Source organism: Tachysurus vachellii, chromosome 10, assembly GCF_030014155.1.
Source record: "Tachysurus vachellii isolate PV-2020 chromosome 10, HZAU_Pvac_v1, whole genome shotgun sequence".
NCBI classification, from domain to species: Eukaryota; Metazoa; Chordata; class Actinopteri; order Siluriformes; family Bagridae; genus Tachysurus; species Tachysurus vachellii.
The window spans coordinates 12,330,514-12,344,854 of NC_083469.1; the positions used below are offsets into that span (position 1 = coordinate 12,330,514).

General features: G+C 37.9%; 1 protein-coding gene across 2 annotated transcripts in view; it reads left to right on the forward strand.

The window, feature by feature from the left end:
* LOC132852804 (kelch-like protein 29) overlaps positions 1–14,341 on the forward strand; it is an 84,409-nt gene that overhangs the window by 20,150 nt on the left and 49,918 nt on the right. Inside the window, exons 3-5 of one of the 2 annotated variants that reach the window (XM_060880247.1) lie at positions 3,874–4,208; positions 12,908–13,058; positions 13,204–13,728. In XM_060880247.1, coding sequence (XP_060736230.1) covers positions 3,927–4,208; positions 12,908–13,058; positions 13,204–13,728 — 958 coding nt within the window. In that variant the 5' untranslated portion in view covers positions 3,874–3,926. The remainder of the gene's footprint in view (positions 1–3,873; positions 4,209–12,907; positions 13,059–13,203; positions 13,729–14,341) is intronic. The other variant, XM_060880248.1, reaches the window with a different exon arrangement.

Here is a 14,341-nt window from a genome sequence, read left to right on the forward strand (position 1 = left end):
GTAAATGGATGGTTATACAGAGTAGAAACAAAATCCCCACTTTTAAGTATGACGGAGGACCTCTGATGATTTGGAGGTGCTTTTTTTTCCAAAGGCCCTGATCCAAAACATACATTCAATTTATAAAAAATTTAAAACCAAATGAAAACCAGGTGCTAGCAGAACAGGAGAGTCCACAAGAGAGGCCTTTGGACCCTGGAAGTTCTGGATAAATTCTGGAGTAAGGAGTGTCTCAGACTTTCTAGATCCCCCAAATCTCATCATCTTTATATGGGAAGACTCCATACTGTTATGTATTGAAAGGAGGCTGGTAAAGAATAAAATGCAGGGGTGACAATAGCATGGAATTTAGTTAAAATATACTCTTACCAGCGACTGGTATTGGTAACACCATACATACTCATTTTATGTTTGTCATTATTCACTATTCTGAATAAACTCCTGGAGACTAGCAGTTTCAGGAATACAAATCTATAGGTCAAACAGCCATCCCATGGTCAATTATTACATTTGATGTTAACCTTGAACCTTGAACTATATCTGATGCCACATAATAAATGATTGGATAACTCCATGACCCGGCATACACATGTTTCCTAAGTGGCCGTGAATGTGTATATTTTCCCTGCGAATCTATTTACCCCAGGTTAGATTTCTTTAATTCTTTTAATTGATTAACCACAAAAACATTTTTCCACAAAGTCTTTTTTTTTCACACAGGGGTGCCAGAAATTCTAGAGATGCCTGTACAAACGCCTCGTCATCAGCAGTGTGCGTTTATTTTGTCACGACAATTGATATGTTGAATAAATACAGCACAGAAGAAGCTTAAAAGAAGCTTTGCAGTTTACATGTTGGTTCATGTCAAAGAATTAGGCGTTTTCTCAAAATCTAGTAGCTTCTTGAGTTGTGTGCACACAATGGACATCTTTTTTTCCTCCCTTTCTCTAATTTTAGCCTCGGAAATTTTCTTTTCGTATTGAAATTAATCAAGAGCCCGGCTGTAATTGCAGAGTGCCGCTGTTAGCTGTCATCACACACCATCTTCACTAGCAAGAAAAGCTGTGTGGACCTGTTGAGCAAGCCTGTACTCGGCTGTTTCAATTTGCCTCGTTATTTTTAGACCTGCATCACTTTGCGAATCGAAACCATGCTTTTTCAGGCTCAGGATTTTCAGAGGATAAATATTAAACATGGAATTGCTATAATTATTGTTTCAGATATTTCATTGTTTTGTTTCTTTTACAAAATGCTTAAAATGACTGTTATTGTATAATTGATGTGTGTTGTGTTATGATGCATGTTTCTTTTTTGTTCATTTCCCAAAAGAAACACAGCAGTGTACCTGACATACCCTGGGACAGATTTTAGAGGGCTCGGGCAATTAGACCTGCTCCACAGTGCCTGTGTTGAGAGAGAGGCTTGTTATCTGGATGCTGTTGATTGCACTACACACTGCTACTGATTGTCCGTCATGTGAGCTTTACTCGGCCCTCACACTGCTGCTCTTATTCAAGCAAACTCAGCTGCATTTTATCCTCTTTTAGAGACTGACCATAATCCTTTCCACCAAATATCATGTATAGGCAAAGATATAAAGATGTTAGCTTTGTGAAGTCCCTCCAACAAGATATAAAAAAAAGCTGTGTTTTTTTGTGTGTAGTTGTCTTTTGTACCATACTAAGGAAAGTTTGTGACAGTTTGGTTTAGGAGGTAATATAATGTAGCTTTGTAGATATTTAATGCAAATTAATGACAGGAACTTGTCTATTTTGTTGTTTTGGTTTAGAAACGTACGAGGATTGATGCACTAGTGCCATCGTGCGCAGGTTTAGGCATATAATGATATGTGTAAAGAAATAAAAAATGATGGGTGCTTATTATTTTTCAGTAACAGCTCGTCCCAGAGAGGGTTATCCCATTTATGTTATAGTTATTTGGCAACATTTACTGTTGGTCTGTCAGTCTATCCAAAATTCTCACTAGCACAATATCTCAAGAGCGAGTGGTTTGTAGGATTTACAGGGAATTAGCATTGTAACCAGCAGATGAACTGAATGTGTTTTGGAATTGATTCAAACAGATTTTATTTCACAGCAAGTTCAAACAGCTAGAAATGTTTTCTTCAGATATTTCCTTTCTGTTTCTTTTACCTAAACTACTTTCTTCCAAACTAATATTAAGAAATTCAAGGCCCATTTTCTTTCTATCAATTTTTTTTTTATAACCCCTCTGATCGGTTCGTCCACCAGTCCATTGTTCTGAGATTCTCTATAGTGCAATATCTCAAGACCAACAGCTAGAATATTTGTGTAACTTATATAAATGATCATTGAATCAGAACCGATTCAGTTTTGGAATTGATCCGACAGGATCATAAGGTCAAGGTAAATGTAATTGTTTTTGCATCATCAGACAATAAATTTAAAAATATATTTATTTATATGTTGACTGTTATTGATGATATATCATGTACACAGATAAGAAAATAGAAAAATAAATTCCCTGAAATGAATTGGCAAAAGGAAAAGGAATTATTACCATGAAATAATCATAAAGCAGTCTTAAGCATCTCACTTTATCTCAAGGGTAATGGCCATGAGCAATACAACATTGTGTATATATATATATATATATATATATATATATATATATATATATATATATATATATGTAATAGTAAAATGATGAAGTGGATAAATTTATTACTCATACACCGGCTCCTTATAGCCGTCATTTCTTTTTTTTATTGCACTGCTGCTGAATAGACATAAATACATCTGACCTTTTGTAGCCCTTTATTCAGTCTTTAAAGGCTGAGCACAATGCAATGTCTCCATTTACAGCACAAAGGGGCAAATAAAGATATAGACTCTCATTTGTCTGGTTCCCAGATAAAAGCATGGTGCATTCAGGAAAATATATATTTTTATCAGTCTTTTCAGAGGCACAGCACTGGTCAGATCTGATACCAGCTCTTCTACCATATGACTATGAAAGGTTTCAGACAGTCAGTGAATTGTCATGGAATTGTCAGTCAAGGTGACTGCACTGCCGAAAAGAGACCGTTTGAATGAGCAGGAAAGAATCTTCAAGATTATGTAGGTGGTGGCATGGGAAAACTCTTCACACTGACACATTTTTGACTTTTCTATATAATTCTAAAAACTGCAGCCTTTCCTGAACTGCACTACATGTCTCTTTTCCCCTGTGTCTAAAGTTACAGCGCTTGAAAGTTGAAAGTTTCCTCTGTGAATCGAGTTCTCACATTGATTATCAGTATCATCCACATCAGTCACTGTCTCGTTCCCTTGAAGTAAAAGTCATTCACGGCATTTAAACGTTTCTATATCGTTTTGATAAAATATAGTTATCTTCTCTGAAAATAGAGATGTCAAAATTATTATTGGCCAAAATTCAATTTGTTACCCACAGAGACATCCACCCATGTTTTCCCAGGTCACCACACATATCATTCTTCCAGTCATCATTGTTTTAAGACTATACTATTACTTGTATTTGAACCCTTTACCAGTATACTGGTGTTCCAGACCACTGTCTTATCTGACAGTTTCAATCAGTATGATTTAAAACAAATCTGATATAAAATTTGTCACACGAATTAGGACACATTTGGTTTTCAGTGTTAAGCGTTTCTACCTCTGTTGGGAAAATCTTACACAGAATTATAGTGGTTAAAATGAACATCAACAAATTTGCTTGAAAAGATGCTTATGAACAAGCATTGGGGTATCTTATAGAGCAGAAATGGGTATCAAGAATAAAAAACTAATTCATGGCTGAACATGGGCACCTAAAACAACAATTGTTTGGCTTCTGGCAAAAAGAGTTAATTGTTATTGTTTTTTCCAGGTGCTTACCAGCTCCTGAGCAGAAGCTCCTCTTTTTGTGTCATTTGTTGCGGGATGTCGCGCCACAGTCATCGTTTTGAGCGGGACTTGCGGCCCATCTGGGAGCGCAGAGAACGCAGTGGTGTCAGTAACAGCTGCCTCACAGCTAATGGCTGCGGCTCCTCTGTCGTCTCTGCCACCTCCATGGCCAACAGCTCCAACAATCGGCCTGGACTACTGCCGCTGCCGGTCATGCCCTCTCTGCTGCCCACGCCAGCCACCGGGGCAAACAGCACCTGCAGCACAGAGCTGTCTGGCAAGCGTTTAGCATCGACTTGCAGCACCTCCACCACCAAGGTAACACTCATTCCACCCACACCCTAGAGCCCCATAGACTTCCTAACGGTCTCTTCTGCTTCATGTAGGGTGTTAGTGAGAGCTTGGCTAGTGTAATATCTGGGATATTTTGAGCAATTCTAAAAGAAGCAGTTGTAAATGCTTGTACTAGATTTTTAGCAATGATTCAGCCCATCAGGTCTCATTTCAGCCAGTTTCCTCTATATTTATCCTTCTCTCTTTTATGTATTATCTCTGCCCTAAAAGTGGTGGAGATTTCAGGAAAATACCCACATGCTGTCTGTGTTTTTTGGCACTTACCAAAGAAAAAAAAAAGATTAAAGCAGTAGATGATCTTAGGGTCAATTTCTATCATCCATCATGAAAGGCCTGGAGCCACCACCTTACCCCAGCATATCCCCACATACGATGTTTCATTCCTCATATCTCTAGCATCCATCTCTGATAATGGACGGGAAGGCTGATTATTGATCCATGTCAAGAAGAAACTTCTCTACATTCTTTCAAATAGTAAAAGGGAGACGGTGGAGATACACACAATCACAGCTCCCAGGCCTCTAGATTAAGGACAGTGTGGGCTCTAATGTAATATATTTCTGCATTTTGCATATTGTTTGTTTCCCCAAGGGTAATATATATTGCAGTTTTTAGTACATTTGATTCCACGGATGAAGCAATAGATAAGAAATGCTGGCAGTTTCGCCAAAGATATAAATGACACTGTTTGTTGTCTATAGCCACTTTAGCCCTTTCATTTTTGAGGCTTATGTAACATTATGTGTTTGCTTTGGCTTTTATTTTCGCATACATTTGCATCTGATCAGAAATGATACCATTCACTGTATGCCAATTGTTTGTTTGTTTGTTGTTTTTTTGCTAAACTGTAGGTAACACCTGCCACTCAAATTGCAGAGATGCTAGTCAATTATCCCACAGTTGGCAAAATTGCATCGCTGAGCCACAGATGACCTTAAAGCTCAGTCATAATAATGTTTTCAGATAGAAGCAGTTGTGTCATTTGATTATGTAACTGAGGAATTATGCTTTTCTGGGGAAGACTTGATGAAATCTGCTCTAAAATGCCTGCAGTGTTGGGATGCCGTTATTTCTTTTGTATTGCTAGCCTATAAGATTAAGATTAAAATGTTTCTGTTTTTCTCCAGTTAGCCTGCCAGAGTCTTACTCATATCTCTTTATGGCTTGTATGAGTGTCACACAGTATTATCCACTTGCCCAAGGCTGTTTCTTTTGCTTTTCTGCTTTTTCTTTCATTTTAAATAGGGCATGTTAAAATGATAAGTATGTGCCTGAAAGCCTGTTAACATGACTAGTTACCAGTGATGGGGTGCGTAAACATAAACAGTACTGAAGTAAAAGAATAAGTGGTATAAGGTATGTAAAAAAGTGGTTACTTTCAAATATCAATTACTTAAGTTGTCAAAAGTAAAAGAAAGAAAGTGTCTAGTTAAAAGACTAGTACCGAGTTACTCCATTGGCTCTCGTTAAATAAGCAGGGATGTGTTTACCAAAAAATAAAAAAATTCACCCAGGAAAATCCCGGAGTTCTTATTAAGGTAAAGTGATGGACCATGTATAGTTGTTGCTGTTGTTGAAATTGTGGCATTACTATAGTATAAGAGCTACAAAAATGTCTCGCTTTACCATACTGCGATCCTACTATGAAAATAGCCACTGATGCTGCCATGGGATTAAAAGAATTATAAACAAACAATACTACTGAAAGATCCATTTATTACAAAGCTAGTTAAGTAACTTTCAAAATAAATGATCATTCCATTCTGTTTATCATTCATGTTAATGTGTTACTTAGACACAGGTTCTTTCAGTAACAGGCAGCTTTACCACTTGATACCGAGTCTTGACCGCATCTGTAGGCAAATCACGTTCACAACAGATTTAGTAAATAGATACTGCAAGAGGGTATGTGTGAGAGGGTATTAGCATAGTATCTGTCTCTCTCCTGATCTCTCTCTCTCTCTCTCTCTCTCACACACACACACACACACACACACACACACACACACACACACACACACACACACTCACACACACAGACAGAGCTCCCATTTGTTTTTTTCCCATGATCATCACTATCTTTTTTTGGACTGCTCTCAAGATGCCTGAAGGTTTATCAAGTATCCTCAGTCTCAGTATTTACAGGCTGCCCTCTTTCCCCTCCTTCAGCTGTTCAGCTTTGCAGACGGTTTAATTTTTTCAGCAAAGTTCGGCCCCATTTAGATTTTTGTTAAAATGGCAATATGCAAAATAGTTTGAGTATACCAAAACACAGAGCCCCATGAACTTGGAAATCATTTACTTCATGAAGAGAAGTGAAGAGGGAAGAAATCTATGAGAAAACTGTTCAAATATGTCATGCAAATGTGCTGCTAGGCCCTTTTTTAATCTGGCTCGCTCATAGACAATTCCAATATTTCAACATTCAATAATCAGTAATCTCTGAGATGATCTTTTATTCATCATTTGTAATCTGTAACCACCTTGATTTATCCTGATGGGGAACTTGCCCGACAGTCTGCCAGTCGAATGTGAAATATAGAGATGTAGATCATAGATTGTCAGTTTAGTGATGGAAAGCTATTTGTTAAGTGATGAGAAAACCAGAAACTGACACAATTGATGTGATGTGAACATGAAATTCATTCAAGAACATAGCTACTCCCTCAGTGCCTTCGGCTACGAGTGAGAAATCCAGAAACCAGGGGCCAAGAACGATTCGTCTGATCCTCGAGCAGATACATACTGAAGCTGCTCAAACATAAAGGAGTAAAGCAACCATAGCTCCCCTAAGAGTCTGCGATCATCCAGCTCTCCCAGGCTCTTCCTTGAGGAGCCAGCAGAGCTGCCATGAAGGAAAGAGCCCACTTTGTAGCAGACCTCAACACACAGATGCATCAGTGCTCCCTCTCGATTTTGTCAGAGCAGGCGCATGCCCATGGCAGGGCTAAAGAGGAGGCTTCAAGGCTGACAGCGAGGATAAGAATAGAAAATAAAGAGCACGACAGCTTGTACTCTGCTTTGGGTTTTTTCTCAGAGGCAGCTGGTGATCCTGGCCAGAGCCGAGAAGATTAGATGAACGGAAGAATGCCATTTCGAATTGAGATGGCTTATTTAACTAAAGGAAGGAGATCTTCCACACACTTGTAGGGATGAGATGTAACTGCAAGCTGCAATCAGTGATTGCACTGAGTTCACTTTTACTCAGCAAACAGATGATATCATGTCACATATTATACATGTTGTCATTTTGACAGCTCTAAAGCACAGCACATGTAAACGAATTGCATGTGTTCGGAGACAAAAACGGCTGCGTATGTGGATAATGAGCACAGCATACTGGGGAGAGAAGATAACTAACGATCTCAAGTGTGTCCATACAACCAAGATGCAGGTGTTTAAGTGGCGTGCAAAAACGTGGTAAACAAAACCCAATCTATCTCTTAAAGCAGTATATTCCTCTACATTTCTGATGGAAATAATTGTCTGAATAGTCTGAGTGGGTTCAGGATCATTAATCAGTAACAAAAATAATAATGCTGAATGTATACATGGGGGCACGGTGGCTTAGTGGTTAGCATGTTTCCCTCACACCTCCAGGGTTGGGGGTTTGATTCCTGCCTCCGCCTTGTGTGTGTAGAGTTTGCATGTTCTCCCCGTGCCTCGGGGGTTTCCTCCGGGTACTCCGGTTTCTTCCCCCGGTCCAAAGACGTGCATGGTAGGTTGATTGGCATTTCTGGAAAATTGTCCGTAGTGCGTGAGTGAATGAGAGTGTGTGTGTGCCGTCCAGGGTGTATCCTGCCTTGATGCCCGATGACGCCTGAGATAGGCACAGGCTCCCCGTGACCCGAGGTAGTTCGGATAAGCGATAGAAAATGAATAAATGAATGAATGAATGTATACATGTGAATATAATGCTGAATGTATATTACTTTTGGTAAACTTGGGCATGGGTGCTTTTGTAAGCCACACTGACCTAAAAAATTAACCCCAGAATAAATTACCAGGCGTGTTCTTAGGGCAGCTGATATGCATTTAGTGACAAATCGGTAAACATCTATCATAGACCCAAACAAACTCTGCCACATTGTATAGGGTGCCATTACTTTTTTCTAATGGAATTTTCTCATTCTCGTTGTCTTTATGGAATTCTTTTGGATTGCATTAATAGAAATAAATAAACTATAAACTGCTGTAACTTACACCAGTTATACAATATAATAAAGTCTGTTGTTCGGAGTTACGCACATTAGTGAGTTCTTATATAGAAACTCACACATTTGCAGGAGCTCATGTAGTGAGAGAGGTTTTTATGGTCGTCTCAGGATTTGAACCCTGAAATTAAAACATGCTTAAACCTTAAAAGAATGTACAGAAATATGAAATGGTTAGCATTTAATAGTGGCATATCATCCCTGTGCATCTCTCTCTAGTGTTGTTAGTCATTACAGGAAGAGTCTCTGTAATAATTCTGTAATCTTTGAGACACTGTGATTTTTTCCAAGGATGTTTTGCCATGTATTACTTACAGTATTTGCAGGTTTGATCAGTTTTTAAACCAGTGTCTCGCAGAAAGCATTACTCTGCCTAAATCATTGATGTTTATATAAATGCAGCATTAAAACATCTATAGTCTTCTCTTCTGTTGAAGCTTAAATATCATTTATTCAATGTGTTGTTTATTTGATACTTTGTGTTATGGATTTTGCTCATTTTGATGAAGGACATCAGTTTTCTGCCTCTCGAGAGAATTAATAGTGATGTGGCATGGCTGATTATGATTTAATCCTTGTTATGTTTAATTGACTGTAATACAATCTAAACCCATTCATATAAATACAAATCCGTGTAGTATTAGTTTAATAGCATTCCGCATCAGTGTGTATGTTTGTGTGTAACTGAAAGTGTTTCTTGTGAAGCATTTACGAAGGATGAAATGCGATCTCTAATGAGTCCTGACACGGATGTAAACACACACACACACACACACACAGAGACACACACACACACAGAGATACACACACACACACACACCTCGCACACTCTTTTAGTATTCAGGATGAGCAACCAAAATATAAGGCTGGCAGTAGAATCCAGTAAGATCCCTCTCCTGAAATGAAATATTTACTGTTTGCTTTTTCCAAGCAGAATGCACCAAGTACGTACAAGCAAGTTAGCCAATAACCAACCGCTAGTGAATTTATTTACACCCGGGGCAAATTTGAAAATCTCATATTGTTACACTAATGTTACCTGGGTGTGTGTATTTACACATTATATGGCAAACAGAAGTGTTTATAATAGGGTGATTGTACATGGAAGGATTTTAATACGATACACAAATATACAATTTTTTAGCAGTATTAATATTGTTGTTTCTCCTTAATAATAAATGGCAAACATACATGCCAAATAAACATAGAAAGCAGATGAACTGTAACAAGAACATTAAGAGACAGTAAAGTAGTGACTAGTAACATAACTGCTGCCTGTGGAACAAAACCTTTACAAGACTTAAGCAAACTTTTAAATTCCACTTTGATGCATTTTAATAAATGTATACATCGGTATTAGTATTGTTTAGTAAGCTTTAAAATTTTCACTACCTTTGTGCTTTAAAAAGCATCATCCATCTGTATGGTACATCAGTTCTTCTGTAGTTTTGCCTGTCAACCATGGAACAAAACAGGCTTAGTGGATTTTAGTCTGAAAGTATTTCATTCAAGCTGAAAGCAGTTATACAATACTGCTGTATGACAAAACTGCAGAAGGTTACACTTTTTTCTTCTTATTATCTTTTGTTGTAAAGGACCATTAACACTTTTATATCAAGTGAAAAGATATGAACAATCCTAAAGGAATTTCTCTTGCAGTTATTGTTGTCCTTGAGATAAAATTAAAATAAAATTCTTACAAAGCGGCAGTGAATTCCAGTGTGTAATGATACATCATGACACTTTGTGAGAATGTATTTACACATTTAGAGAAGTTGCACTGTTTGAACACGAGCCTGCTGTGATCTACAAGAACGAGACAGTGGAAGTCGGGCATTTTAGCCAACTTTGAAGCTCTATTCCTATTAAAATGATGCCTCAGGCGTTGCTGCAGAGTTCATTAAGTTTCAATCAATCATTACACCAGGGCCAGAGAGTTTTTGTTTATTTAATCAAAATTTTGAATTGAATTGATACATTTATTTATTTGTTTGTTTGATTGATTTGTTTAGCTTTGCACAGACAGACAACAGTCTTTCGGTACAAACTTTTCATCATTCAAATTTTGTTGAAAATTTTGTTATTTTGAGGATCAAACTGAATCATGAAGCCGGTATCGTGCATCAAATCGACTCATGACAGCAGCGTATCGTTACACTGTTAGCACTTTTGAAGCTGCAGGTTGCATTTCACTCTCTAATCTCATTCGGCTAGTTTAGAGTCAGTTAGGCTGCACACGCCTGCTCGAAAAGGCCGATCCAGACTTGTTTTGGGAAAGTTCCTGAGGCTGGTCTAGAACATGGTGAACCTCCCAGATGCTGCTGTAGGCTTGACATCTTACATTCATCATTAAGTTATAAGGAGCTTCTGTGGCACACTGCTGTGCTGCATGCTTTCAGTTTCAGAATCAACTCTTTCTACCATCATCCCCACGTTATTTTACCTATTTATTTACTTTTGTTGTTTGATGTGTTGTTTTTTTTGCTGCAGAAATAAAACTAAATTTTACGTACAATTTTTACTATATGGTTCTTCAGTTTGTCCTTCTGATGGAATCAATCTGTATAGAACCCTATAATAAAAGGAGTTTCCTTACCAGAGAGAAAAATGAAAACAAAAAAGAATAGAATCTTTAGAAAGCTAATAATTTCTAACTTACCAAAAGAACATTGGGAGCTTGCTTTTAATTTTCATTCATAATTTCTTTCATTTTTAAAAAAGCAGCGAATGTCATTACCCACATTCACGTTCACGCCTTGTACATGATATGAATTTAGACATACACCACTGATGGACTGACCATGAGAAATGAGTAAATTATATCATTATGTAATCTAACCATTTGTTGCGCTTTAAGATTTGTTCAAGCTTTAAAATTTGCATAACCTACCTGTGCTTTAGGCTTTTTACATTTAATTTTATTCTTATTTATTGAATATCGGCATGAATTTGTCTATATAAAGTAATAATCATTGCTTGTTGAGAATTTCAGTTGAGAGTTAAACAGATAATACAAAGACATTTCTTTTATTCTATTTATTTTCTTACCCTTTTACTACACTGTTAGTGATTTGACCATTTTAAATGTAATTAACAAAATATTTGTATTTTAGATTTTGTACAATTTTATTTGCTTGAGTATTTTTCTTTAGCACAGTATCACATGGTGCTACTGAGTTCACACAATGCAATGTGTAATGAATATTCAGTGGCTCATTATAACAACTAGCTGCTTTGTTATCTAAACTGATCTTTGGCTTTTGGCCCCTGTCTCTGCTCTGTACAACATTCCTGATGAATAACAATGACAACGGTATAGAATTTACCACTTTAAATATGATTTATAAGGGCATTGTTAGAGACAAAATTGGTGGACATACTGTAGCAGTGTGCTGATGGAGTTAGTGAAATACCTTTATAAATATATAACATACAGGGATTTACTGTATGTTGATTTTGCGTAAACACACTTGATGCAAATGAAACCCTTGTGCCTGTTTTTTTTCTAATATTATTCCCTGAATTATCTGAATTAAACCAAAGCTGTGATCCAGTTATTAGCGCTTGTTTATGTTTGATGAAAATAGGTGTTTTTATGTTTTTTCCCCCATTTCCTTGATCTCACTGATTACTGTTTGCGCTTTCTTCTACTTCACTAGTGTATTTTCATAGTCAGCCTGCATGATGAATGATGAAAGGGAATGATTTCCATAATGGTACAAAAGCAGATCATGAATTGTCTTTATTGAAATAGGCATTTGTGACACAGTAACGTATTTAAATAGAGATTTAAGGCAATTAAACTATACAGCCTACTAATTGAATAGGGTTGTGCTTATGATTTGAATGTTTCAGTGATTGCATTGCTTCTCTTTATGAGCTTGTCATATTAATAATCCAGGAGACGTATTCATGACTTAAGATGAACTGTTTTAATAAATCTGTTTGCGTTGTCTTTTGTGCAGACATGTAATTGCTCTGCAACACCAAAGAAATATGTTCTGCCTGTTGTGTCAGGTATAGTGGCATATACATTTAGTCTCTCTGCAGGTAATATTCAACTATCAAGTCTCAAAGTCATTTGTGCTGTTTTTCATTGCCAGTGTAATGAGACAATTCCTCCAAATAAGTGTGAAATATCTTTTCTCATACTGGGTCTCTTCTTTGATTTAGAGACGTGTGAAGCAGAGATAATTAGTCAAATGTTTTCTGTATAGATCTCCCTTCCTTTTGCCAAGTCAAATTGCTGGCAACCGACCTTGGGTTTTCCTACATTATTGATGACACTAAACTAGAACAGCAGCATAATTAAATGAGCAGAAGAGAATGGAATATTAAGAAAGCACAATAATCTACCAGTGTCTGACACACTATGTGTAATTTGGGATTGTGGATGATGATTAAAGCTCAGGGTGTTCTGTTTAGCCTGTTTACTTGTCTTATTTGAAGCAGGTCTCAGCACATGCAGTAGTAGAAAACCAAACTGCGGGACCTGTTCTTACTCCCAGTGTTAGATGGGGACAGACGCCCATTAACCAGTCTACTCCCTGGGACACAGACGAACCCCCTAGCAAACAACTGAGGGAGAAAGATAATACAGGTAATGAATGCCGGTGTGTTTTTGAAACCTTGTTGTTAAGCTAAAATCATCTGAAAATCCATCTTACCTTTATCATTTTTAATGGATTTTTTTTTTTTAAATCAGAACAGAGCATATGAGTCACATATTGACTTCCTTTCCTCAGGTCAGATATGGCCTCCAGCAGTGCCCACAGTGAGCCAGGCAAGTCTTCTTTCCCACACCTACGGCATTCCGCAGACACCGGTTTATAGCCAGGGAGTGACTGTCCAGGCACCCATCATAGGTGCCACTCCCCCCCTTCAAACCGCAGTGCCCCCGCCTCACCCGCTCCTGCCCTCGCATTATCAGCTTACCCAACCGCCCTCGCAGCCAATGGCCAACATGGTGCTCAATGTGCACAGCCAGACACTAGGGCTTACTGGCCTGCCCCCTATCGCCATGTCCCCAATGCCTGGAGTATGTCAGGTCACTCAGACTGCCCAAGCAGTGCTGGGCAATGGCCATCTAACCCACCCCATGGTGCAGCCATCCACGTTAACCAGCAGCGTCCCGATGATAAACGGACAAGCGTCTTCACATCCTCCTCCTACCAAAGGTTGCACCACTCAAGAGACTGCCAATGGCCTGCAGATGCTCCGCACGGTCGGCATGGGGAAGTATGAGTTCACAGACCCTTGGCATCCCAAAGGTAAAATTGTCCTCGACTTCAATTTTTGAATTCAAATTTAAGCTATTGTGTTGTTTATTTTGATTTTTCTAAATGTGTGGGTAAAGCAATAACCCTGGGAAAAACCTGCTTTCTCAGTCCAAAACAGCTGATAATCTTGCACACATTTATTACTTTCTTGACTATCACCCTCAATAAATGCTCTCATTCATCTCTTTCTCCAAGCGGATAAATGCACTCTGCTTTGTTTTTCTTTTCCACTTGTTTTCCTTTTTTTCCTCCTGCAAATGCTATTATGATAACTTCATGAAGTCTTAGGGTTAGCTTCTGCAATATTCTGCAGTTTTTCAACAAACAAGTGCCTTGATGATTAATGAGAGTGACATAGAATTAAAGGTAGAGGACGGTGGGTAGTATTTTTTTTTTTTCACTTTTAGTTGTTTCTTCATGGTGCTTCTTTATTCACCATTAAAAATCAGCAACTGGTATATATTCATAGATATAATCCCGGTTTTACCATAATAATTGCTATATGCTGTTTGTGCAGCAGTCTGTGATGTTGCAGAAACTGGTGAGCGTAATTTATCTTTCTGTTTTCTGTCTTAGGGGCATTAAATAATACATTTCCCGCTTT